Source organism: Periplaneta americana, chromosome 9 (genome assembly GCF_040183065.1).
Source record: "Periplaneta americana isolate PAMFEO1 chromosome 9, P.americana_PAMFEO1_priV1, whole genome shotgun sequence".
Classification (NCBI taxonomy): domain Eukaryota; kingdom Metazoa; phylum Arthropoda; class Insecta; order Blattodea; family Blattidae; genus Periplaneta; species Periplaneta americana.
The window spans coordinates 14,224,689-14,237,258 of NC_091125.1; the positions used below are offsets into that span (position 1 = coordinate 14,224,689).

At 33.2% G+C, this 12,570-nt stretch overlaps 1 protein-coding gene across 5 annotated transcripts in view; it reads right to left on the reverse strand.

The window, feature by feature from the left end:
* Positions 1 to 419: 419 nt before the first annotated feature.
* Positions 420 to 12,570, reverse strand: part of wb (wing blister) — a 1,096,738-nt gene continuing 1,084,587 nt past the window's right edge. For 3 of the 5 annotated variants that reach the window (XM_069834431.1, XM_069834432.1, XM_069834430.1), the window contains exon 46: positions 421 to 1,775. In XM_069834431.1, the coding sequence (XP_069690532.1) occupies positions 1,630 to 1,775 (146 nt within the window). In that variant the 3' untranslated portion in view covers positions 421 to 1,629. Of the gene's footprint in view, positions 1,776 to 12,570 lie in introns of all 5 variants that reach the window. The other 2 variants (XM_069834429.1, XM_069834434.1) reach the window with 2 other exon arrangements.

Here is a 12,570-nt window from a genome sequence, read left to right on the forward strand (position 1 = left end):
CGCTACAGCTCAGTGCAGAATGTGGCTAGCCCCACCATCACAATAATACGTCACACTATATTGGTGTTCTGTGAATGCACTGCGTAGTTGAGTATTAATAAAAAATGGATGTATGTGTATGTTACATATTAATTTTGTGTAATATAGCAAAAGACAAATAATTTATATTGTTATACCTGTATTCTGTTTGGGGTGGAAATAAGTGGTCATCATCTTCTTGTGGGGTCTGGGTGAGAAAAAATTTTAATAGAAAAGCCGAGAAACATCTGCTGTATAAAAATATACTGTATAAGGTAAGGAGATTTTTTTAGCCTACCCAGAATTTACATTTTAGCTTTGCCACTGGATACCATTCGACCACTTATACACTGTCCATCCTCCCGTTGTTGTCAGGAATATCAAATTGGAAATAATGCAATAGTTTATTATAAAATATATTACATCACTTCCTATTTTTAGTATAAAAATAGTATTTACAGTAATTTAAATATATCTATGACAAGTTAAAATAAATTATGTTATGTTACACAACTATGTAACTGTAATTTTATTAACTTATTAGAATAACAAACAATAAGTTACAACATAAATGAGATTTAACAGCATTTTACAATTTATCAAAATTTAATCTTGAACACAGAATAATGTTTAAAAACTACAAAGACGCTTACCACCACAAAATGTACATTAGTCATAAATTCCTAATTTTCTAGGTTTAGACACAAACAATAATTTCCTTCAACATGACAATGATTGACACATCACTTACAATGAAAAATAGTAACAAAGTTGAAGGCAACATTTTATATTAGGTTTTATCATTGAAGTAGCTATATGAATAATAATTGTTTTTATACAAATTTCTGTACTTCCAATGAACACAACTCTCACATTTCTAAATCCATAAATTAATTTGTTGCAATATTGATGTTCTAACAACTGATTCACTTCCACAAACTCATCATGTTGGCATGTACCAATTCTGATTCAGAGTGTGTTGCCTGACATGAAATATTATACGAAAAATGCTTGAACACTTTATTTATGAATGATATTTTTCACTGAGATCTATTCGAATCTATACATATTCCTTGAAATTAAAGCACACAGGTCGCTATAATATATCGTTTGTGAGCAATGAGATGAAGTCAAGATTATGAGACTACGGTACTTTTTAAGAAAATGCATCACTACACAGAGAACAATGAATACTGTGTTTCTAATTCATTGGCACTTTTTGTAGTGTAGTACTAGAAGAAAGAACATTAGATATTAACTTGAAGCTGAATTTTGCATCAAACCTGCAGTTTTACTTTTAAATTTCACAAAAATTTGGACACATACTGCTTCACAGCTTTTATCTAATAATGTTATCATAAAACTCATTGTCATCCAGACTGTATGAAGTCTACACGATAAATTAAGTTACTGGAATTACATTATTGTTTCACATTACCTCTCAGAAGACTATTTTGTTCATATAATTTATTGGTGTGTCACTAATACTATATATATAGGTTATTTTATTGTTTCACATTAATCTCCCAGAAGACTATTTTCCTGATTTAATTTGTTTGTGCGTGACTGATAATATATACAAGTGCAAAGTGTGCAAATGAGCAACATGAGCTAGGAGCTCACAGGACAGGAACTCAGGAGTATGTTGTTGAGGTTCGCCATGTCAGTCCAGTCTTTGGGCTCTTTTCCTATCACAACATTACGAATACAGCCCTTGAAGTTGTCTCTTGTTCCCAGCGTTCCACTGGGTGCACCATCTGCATAAAGAAAACAGAATATTAAATTTTAAAATGCAAACGATTTGGCAATTATTAGATGCATTCACATGCTAAGAGACATGACAATGGAAGAACTACAACCATATTCTCAAACAACAGAGACCCATTTTCTGTTTTTAGACGTGGACAATATAAAAATTCGTGAACCAGTATTGTGATACCTAAAGCAATTGTTTTAACACAATGATAGTAAGAATGCTTAGTTGCAAGATAACCTAATTGCTACTGCCAAGATAGAAGGTTATCGGTAGTCAAGGCATTTTCTCCTTCCAGCAATTGTCATTAGCAGAAACCCATGAGGATAGCTGCCATTTTTATTTAGCAACACTGAATTTGTACAGAAGTATCGAGTGTGGGTACTTTTTGAAAAGCTCTTAACGAGCACTATTCAAAAATAAAAAATATATATTGGGTATTCCATTTAAAATAAGAGAGTTGGAGTTACTTCCGGTTTAACCGGAATACCATTATTGAGTTCTTAGCATATGATTATCCTCACATACCAAGTTTCATATCACTGAACCGTATGCTTCAAAAGTTATTTAGGTGGTGCGTTTATTATTTTAATATTCGATACACTTTTCTGTTTTCTTGACTTAGCAACACTGAATTTGTACAGACGTATCGAGTGTGGGAACTTTTTGAAAAGCTCTTAATGAGCACTATTCAAAAATAAAAAAATATATATTGGGTGTTCCATTTAAAATAAGAGAGTTGGAATTACTTCCGGTTAAAACGGAAGTAGAAAAAACTCGGTAATACCATTATTGAGTTCTTAGTATATGGTTATCCTCACATACCAAGTTTCATGTCACTGAACTGTATGCTTCAAAAGTTATTTAGGTGGTGCGGGACTTTTAACTAACCCTGTATACTGCAGAGCTGTGTCTTCTGCAACTGGTACTGATGATTTTAATTTACTTATTTTGTGGCTTATGGATGGGCAGTATAGAAGAATGTGTTCCAGATCCTCATTATGATCATTACACCACAGACAAGTAGGAGTATCAGAAAGGTGAAATCGCTGTAGGTACAATTGTGTGGCAATATGACCCATTCTGGCTCTTGTTAAAAATGTTTGAACGTGTCTGGGCAAGTTTTTGTACATTTCCAGGTCATTTGCTTTCTTTTGAAATTTTTCCTTTGTCACAGGAGAGCCAATTGTTGATTCATAAGTTTATGAAATGAGACCTTACTGAAGCAAAGGCATTGGATAGAGATATCACTTGAAGAGGTCTTGTTGCAAATATGTTGTCTGTTTTGCAATATTATCGACTTTCTCCTTTCCAGGTATGCCACAATGACTAGGTATCCATTGAAATGTTATTTCCTTTTGAAGTTTTTTTTTTTTTTTAGTTTACTTAGTTGTTTCTGAATTGGAATAATTCTATGTACATATAAGTTTGGTACATATTTGATTATATTATTGGTATTGTAGTTGGTAAGTATGCAAATAGATTTTTCAGAAATTTGAGTAACACACTGCAGAGCAGCATCAATAGCTAGCAATTCAGTGTCAATACTGGAGGAGGATGAACATTGTATGAAGTAACTTCTGGAATATAATACCTTGCTCCTGATCTTCCATCATCAGAGTTTAGAGATCCAGCTGTATAAATTTGAAGGTGATCCTTATATGTGCTGCAGATTAGTTCCATGGCATCTAGCTTAAGAATGTATGGAGGATCATTTTTGGAATGATTTCCTAGAATTTGTATGCTATGTTCTGGAATTACCCATTTCCATGGAGGAATTTCGTTCACAATTGAAGTTTTAGCAATGAGTGTGTCTGTGATATAGATTGGTATTTCTTCTTTGTTTATTTTGGAGAAATTACACAGGATATTATCTGACAGTTTGAAGAACATCTGAGATCTGGATGAGGCTTGCAATTTTAAATGTATTTTTAGATCCTTTTTTAATACATGGTGTCTGATTGGTTGAATATTACATTCAATTTCTAGGGCAACAGTTGATGTGGTTTTTGGTACTCCTAGGCATAATCTTCAGGCTGAATTTTGAAGAACATAAATTTTTTGTAGATGAGTTTCTGATGATCCTCCCCATATTTCACATCCATAGGTCAATTTTGATCGTATATAAGCATTATAAAACAGACGCATTGTCGTGATATCTGATCCCCATTCCTTATTAGCTATGATCTTCAAGAGATTTAATCATGGTAGACACTGTGAAGCAACATTGATTAAATGTGTTTTCCATAAAAGTTTTTCATCAAATTAATCCTAGGATCTTAGGAGTTGGTTTGCACTGAATTTCTTGATTATTCAAATAAATGTGAGGTTTATAGCTTTTTAAGCTGTATCTTCTTGTGAAGAGAGTATATTCAGTTTCTGATTGTGAGATAGATAGATTCCATTTGCATGCCCAATTACTGATATTATTTACAGCTGGTTGTATAACTCTTAATGTTTCATTTGGATCTTGTTCGTAGCTCATATTGTAACATCATCTGCATAGATACTTATTTTTACCTCAGGTGGAACAACATGAGATAAGTCATGTAACATTATATGAAATAAATTTGGACTTAAAACAGAACCTTGAGGTATACCACCTCTAATTCTTTTGGATAAAGATAAATGATTATTTACTGATGTTTGAATTGTTCTTTCAATAAGAAAAGAATGTAGAAATCTTAGCATTCTGCCTTTGATTCTAAGTTTCATAGATTGTAATAAAATGGATCTGTGAGGAGTATTATCAAAAGCGGCTTCAAAGTCTATCATTACAGCTAATGTGGTCTTCTTTCCTGTGAAACCTTTATAAATTTCTTCAGAAAAATATAATAGAGTTTCAGTTGTGCCACATGATGGTCTAAAGCCAAACTGATGTGGGCTTAAAAGAGTGAAAGTTTCAAGTCTCCAGGTTAATCTTCTGGGAACAATGCGTGCCAGTAATTTAAAAATGCAGGATCTTAAAGATATTGGTCTATATGATTTAGGATCCAATTTGTCTTTGCCTGGTTTGAGAATAGGAATTACAATTGCATTTTTCCAAGTTTTAGGATAAAAGTCTGCTTTCCAAATATTATTGAAGAGATGGAGAATTTCTTGCCTAATTTTATCAGAGGGATTTAATAACATGCTGTTATGGATTTCATCTCTTCCTGTAGCAGAGTTATGTAATTCTGATATTGCCAAGTTTATTTCTTCAGTGATAAAAGCATTGTCTGTTATATCATTATGATGAAAAATGAGTTGAAAATTACTTGTAAGATATTGTTCTTCTTTGTTCATATATTTAGGCCATGATGAATTATTAGTTAGCCTTTGGGCATAGTGTGAATTTAAGAGTTCTGCCTTTTCAACATTTTCTGTTATTATTGTTTGATCGCTATCTTTAAGGTGAGTGATGTGTTCATAGTTCTTGCCTTCTATGGCTTTAAATATTTTCCATACAGTTGTAGGCGGAGTATTTGGGTTTAAGGAGCCAACAAATTGCTGCCAGCTTGTTCTTTTGGCTTCAAGAATACTTCTTCTGAGGTTTGCCCTTGCTTTGTTATATTGCATTTTGTCATCAACTTTCCTCGTTTTCATCCAAAAAAATATTATTTCAATATTTTACTTACTCTTTGTAGATGGATGTCTTTTCAACAAGATAGCATAAGATGTTATGTGATAATCATAATAAATTCGTTGAAGAGTTTCTTCCGAATATTTTATTATAATACTGTTAACATTTGGTTTCTTCTTTGGGGATGATTCATAATCACTAGAACTGCTAACTTTTCTTTGGAATGTAGTATTTCCATCACCAGCACTAGCACCACACTCTTCATCTTGAATAATATTATGACATCCTTCGCTTTCTTCAAAGTCTTCTTCATCATCCACTATCCTGTCCATTTTGTTATTTCGCTGGTAAAATAGGTACAATTAATTTTCCTGTTTCTGAACTATTAAATCCATCAAAACCAACGCAAAAATGACTACCGACAGTGTCCGTTTTAGGATAATTCTACTCAGTAAACTGCTGTCTCAAGCAGGAGAATTGGCTTACTGGTAAGGTCCTCTACTCCTCAACTTGTACAGTACTCTAACAGACAAACCAGACATTACACAAACGAATGCTTTTGGGAGATTTACAGAAATGCAAAGTTGGGCCTGTATACAAATTCTGGGTACGAAATTCTTGTTCAAGCCGAAACCCTTCCCTTGTAAGTGTTCTACAAATAGGAGAAGGAGTTCCTTGCTAAACTGTTAGTCTCTCATTTTGAGCTTTAGAAATTCTGGTCACATTAATAACTGTATAATTTTGTGAAACCTACAAAAATCTCGTCACAAAATTACTTTCAGAAATAGTCTTTTGTCACCAAGAAGTTAAAGTTAGGTATGACAACAGAACTCTGGGTTGCTCTGCCTTGAAGGATTAACACACACTACAGGAAAGTCCACACCTCCTGACCAATAATGTGCAAAGACAACACTTTTAAAGCTACAGAGAGTGTCAAACAAGATAATGCGTATTTCACTAAATCCATCTGATGGGTGGCATGGTTGGTACAATGGTGCTCTTTTCTTTTAAACAAATAGTCATAAAGAAAATGTATTCGTAAATTTCAATGGCGTCTTCCAGAAGCTTCTCAATAAACCAGAAATTATATTTGACAATTACTGGTACCGGTATTTAAGAAGTGGCGAGGAAATGTTTCTGTTCTCAATAAGAAAAACAAATTACATTTTTAAGTGCTATTTTCTATTAAAAAAAAAGTACTGGTAATACACTCAGAATGTCACTATTATTAGTTTATGGCATATAATTCAGATTGGGAACCAGAAACAAACTGAACATTTTATGTTATCTAGGAAATATGATAATAAATATCTCCTAAAATTTCCGTTTGCTTTTCTCAAAACCAACTCAGACTATGCAACATTGATTAAAGTAATTTTTAAATAAAAAAATTTGCTTGGTTTCTTTTTGTCATATAGAATAACTAAAAGTAAAATCAAAATTTCATTGTCATATTTAAGACAAAAGTACTTTGCAATTCCCCTCTGAAGAATCCCTACCTACTCTATGTTTATACAATGTTTCAATAAAATACAGTACGAGACAAGTGTGCCACCGACTTTTAGCTAATTTTGCTATAATAATACGGAATAACTCATTTGCTTATCTAATAATTGATAGTAAATGTAGAGGAAAAAGTTCTCTGATTATGTATAATATGCAGCAGCTAAAACACTAATAAAACTTGTAAAAGAATACAAAAAATAGGTAGGTATTTGTTGTTAAAGTAGACAACATATTAAAAAACATGGAACAAAGTTGTCTGACCCAGTTTTTAGTAAATCAACAATTTGTTGAATTTTAAATAAAAGATTACAATAATACGAGTAAGTATATAGTTATTTGGGAATAAAGGTCAATTAATTATTGATGATGCATACGTTGAGTTGATTCTCTAGGGAATGTGAAAAATATCTCCCCAATAGTTTAGAAGGAAATGTTGTGCACAAAATTTCAATCCATGAATAGAATAGAATCAAATAACTTTTTTATACGAATATATGAGGAATTCTGAAACCGACTACACTGCTTAAAGAAGTCTTAGGGACAAGTAGGTACATTATTTGTTCAGTTTGTTATTCATAGCAGTGAAATGGATATTACCTTATCTAATAAATAAATTACCATGACTAACAAACAAATCAAGTAAATTTAAATGATTATTCTTATTTTTCTATGTTGAAAATTAACAACAGCTGAAATGCTGCATGTTGAGTAAAATGTTAGAAACATTTTGACAGGAAAAAATTGAATAATTCCATACAGACTGAAATTAATCCAGTTATTAGTAACGAGTATGACCTCTTCGTGGATTTAACACTGCTTGGCATTGACTTGACATTCTTGAAATCAGATTTTCAATGTCTTCTTACAGAAGATTGTCCCAAGCCTGAATTTGAACAGTCTGTAAGTGTCCAGTGTTCTCTATATTCTCAATATATGGTGTTACAGTCCTCTGAAGTTGACCCATGCATATCCTATAGGATTAAGAACCCGGGACTGAGTAGACCAAGGCAGTACAAAATCTCCCCTTGCTGAAACAATTCACAAACAGCTCGAGTGGTATGAGCACGGGCATTGTCATGCATAAGAATGAAACTTTCTCCTAGGGCAGGGGTTCTCCACCTTTTGAAGATTGTGAGCACCGCACTTATGTAATATTAAGTGAGCGAGCATCATGAAATGGAATAGATTTAATAGGCCTATATGAGTACATAAAATAAAATAAATAAACAAAGAAATGAATTTTTGAAACACTCACCAGGATAATGATATCCTGGAACTTGAATGTTACTCAGAATTTCAGTGATGTCCAAGCACAAGTTGCTTATAGCTACATGTAAACAGTCCTGCAGATGTGTGTTTTTCTGATAAGTATTGACTGAATAGAACTCATTTATTAATTGATATTGTACTTAACGGACCAGTATGTCTTTAAAATTACTTAATGCCAGTCAGGCAAAAATCATGAACATGTTTATGAATACTAAAACTAAACTCTTAACAACAAAAGCTAACATTTGGTTCAATAAGCAATGCCTTTTGCTAAAGGTCATTCCTAAATACGCCACCATTCAATTACGTAACAAATCTGTAATAGCCCAAAGAACTAAACACTTCTCGCAGTTATACTGGGTCAAAAATGAAATAAAACTCCAATATGTTAAGAAAGAGAACCTTAATAATAAACTGTATGACCTTCACCTACAACTCAACAAAAATTTAGGTCAGCTTGCAGATATTGCCTATACCACTTGCACTGAGAGGGTTAATGCCCTACTAGAGAAAAAGTATTCCACATTAAATAAGAAATTAAATGAACTAGTTCGTACTCAAAAGCCCACAACTGACCAGACAACTGACATCAAACAACAAAATAATATTGTTAACCTCACAACTCTTCAATTAACACCGGAAGAAACTCAAATACTGAACAAAGGTTATAAACATAACTATGCCACACATGATGTTAAGATGATCACAGATGATCTCATCATTGAAACTGAATCCATTATCCAAAGTAGCTCACATCATAACAAGGATTACTTAAGATTCCAAGCAGCTAAAATTATCGAAAATTATTCTGCAAACCAATCTCTAAATATACATACTCAACAAGCAAAATTTGTCAATAATAAAATTAGAAAACTGGGAAAAAAATTAAAAGAAAATAATATCATCCATGTTAAAGCAGATAAAAATAACGCTATTGTTTTAATGACTAAAGAGGATAATATTAATAAAACCAACGACTTCATTAATAAAAATGATGTCATTGAATTAAAAAGTGATCCTACTGATTCCTTTCAGAAACAGATAAAACAAGCCATTAAATTTGCCTCAACAATTATCCCGAAATCCAATGCACATAAATATATAGTACAAAAGCCTAGCGCACCAGTTTTAAAAACCCTCCCAAAAACACATAAAAGTAAACTTTCGATGAGACCTGTGGTGAATAGCGTCAAGGCCCCCAATCACAAAATCAATAAATTCTTGCATAATTTCTTAAAAAATGCCTTACAGCTCGAAAACAAATACTCTTCGAATAATTCGTTACATCTCATTAACACCTTGAAATCAATTAAGTTAAACAGGAATACCAAAATAATATCTTTGGACATTGAAAATTTGTACTCTAACATTCCTGTTAAAGAAACTATAGACATTATAAAAGATAAATTAAGATCGATGAACACAAATCATAGTATCATAGAACAAATTGTGAACTTACTTTCCGTTTCCTTAAAGCAGAATTATTTTTCTTTCAACAACAAAATTTATCAACAAACAAAAGGCTTAGCTATGGGCGATCCGCTATCCGGTCTCCTTTCGGAAGTGTTCCTACAGAGTTTGGAATATAAACAAGTCCCCAATTTGACTACTCAGTTCAACGTACTCTTCTATGCCCGTTACGTGGATGATACTCTCATACTTTATAATAGTAATAGTGCAATACACGAAGATATTCTCAAAAGTTTTAATAACCTACATTCCAATCTAAAATTTACCTGTGGAACAGAACATAACAGATATATAATTTTTTTGGATTTGAACATAGCCATTCAAGGCTCTAATTTTTGTTATAATATTTATAGGAAACCCACAACTACCAGTCATTCCATTCAATTTGATTCTAACCACCCCTACACACATAAGATTAATAATTTCCGCTTTCCAATTGACCGGTTACTCAAAGTCCCACTAAACAAAAAGAATTATCAGGCTGAATATAGATACATTTTAAACTTAGCACAAATCAACGGCTTTAATAAGAAACACATTACCAATTTGATAAGGAAACGTAGAAATAAATTTAAATCAGAAACTAAAACTATTAGCACTTTAACAAGTTCTGACAAAAAGGCTAAAACCACCCACTGGAAGCCCATGACATTTTTTGGAAATGTTTCATAGAAATTAGGTAACCTTTTTAAAAAGGAGAAAATTAACGTGGCCTTCCGTACCAACAACAAACTTAATAATATAATTCCCAATAACCTACAAAATTACAATAAATTTGCCAATAGTGGAATCTACTTATTACAATGTAAAAATTGCCCCAGCAAATATGTAGGCCAAACAAAGAGAAATTTTCGCATGCGTTACAGAGAACATGTTTCTGACTTTAAATTCAATAGGAATAAATCAAAATTCGCCACGCATCTCATTAACCATAATCATGAACTCACAGGCATAGAAGAAGCCCTTCAGGTTTTAAAGATTATCAATAACCATAATTACATGAATGCCGCAGAAGAACTATATATCACCACCCATTCTAATATTAATGATAGCCCTCTTCTTAATGAACAATATCCGAATTCAAATAACCCGCTGTTTAAGATCATACACAAGTAACTTCCAATCATCTACTAGTCTTGCCTGGTATACAGTTTTCTTCGTATGCTACTACCTAATGTAAAGCTCAGTCATGTCACCGCTCTCATGGATTCAAGCCAACTTTTCCAACTTCTTGTAAGTATTGTTTTATAAGATTTAAATAATATTTAAATGCTTTTAAATACTTTCGTTCATACCACCCTTACAATTTACAGGGCTTTATTCTGCTATCCATACTCGGCAACAAAATCGTCCTATCTGTAGCATCGTTAATCCTGTTTCGAAAACTGTACCTGCAATACTGGAAGAGGTCTTGTCATTCCTCAGCGTCATACATGCTTCTTTCAACATAGCGCTTGCACACACATCTTGGTGGCTACATTACTAAGTTTTATCATCTGTTTATAATTTACATTGCAATTTTAACATCTGTTTTAACTTTATAGACCAAGTGTTCACTTATGATAACATGTTCTATTCGACCTGAAGATGCCAATCTAAATTGGCGAAAACGTTTGTCGTCAAATATGTTTAAATGTTGTCTCTTGTTATAACATAAATTTTAATGTGTTTTTCTGTTAAGTATTGACTGAATAGAACTCATTTATTAATAGATGTGAATTAGTTAAATCGTAATTGGGCTTTGTTCTTGAGATATTTCATAAGTGAGAAAGTTTTTTTTTTTTTTCATATGTAGGTTTTCTCGAACATAGAGAAAAACACTCCGCAATATTTGGAGCCTTTTTGTATCTTCTGTCTTCTGCTCCCCAAAGACTATTATTTCTCTTTTTAAAACAAATATTTCAGAACTGAAAGAGACTGGAGATCTATCAGTTCAAGTTCCTCACGTTCACTCTTATTCTCTTGAAAAATCTTGATTTCTCTGTTTAAGTCCACACTGAATTGAATGGGATTATACACCAAGAAATACGAGAAGCCCTGTCTGTAAGATATTATAATGGATGGATAGAAACACTTTTGTTTCGGATTGTACATCAAGGATAAGTTAAAGACATGAGTATTATATTATTAAGATTTTGTTTGTACAAAAAAAGTTTGAATTAAAAAATCTCAGGAGCGTTAGTGCTCACGAGCACTTTTTTACTTGCATGATGAGAGCACCAAATGTCATAAAAAGAGCACTATGGTGCTCGCGAGCACCAGGTTGAGAATGCCTGTCCTAGGGCATTAGCAAATGGTCTCACAATCGGTTGCAGAACAGAATTTAAGTACAAATTATGATTCATTGTCCCTTCCAGGAAAACGAGCCATGTTCTTCTGTCCATCATTCCTGTCTACACCATGAACACACCACCTCTGTAGCTATGGACTTTCTGAACATGACGAAGTCTTTCTGTTGACCCAGGTTGACGCCAAACCCTGATACGCCTTCCATTGGGGTGAAAGCAGAATCTAGACTCATCAGAAAACATAACATGAGCCCATTCTTCAAAACCCCAATTGACATGTTCTTCTGCCCATGTTAGATTCGCCGCCCGATTGTTTCTCCAAAAGTCTGGTACTCTGAGAGGGCGTCGAGAGTAGAGTGATGCTTCATGAAGTTGGTTTCTTTTAGTCTGGCCACTTACAACACTGGATGACAGATACAACTTGCCTGGCAGTGACAGTCCGCTGATGCTTAGTGTGCATAGGGTGACCAGATGTCCTCTCTTGTCCGGACATGTCCTCTTTTTTAGGCCTTTGTGTGGGATCCAGGAGGACTTTTTTTAAAATCAAGAACGTTCTCCTTTTTGTAACTTGTATGCCTGATATTTTGAAATTATCTGATTTGACGCATTTTTAAAGTAATTCGCCTGTAGGTGGAAGCAGCATCGACGGAATTACTGTTTGCCAATGATAATAATTCTCTTTGCTCCTCCTTGCTATGGTCATT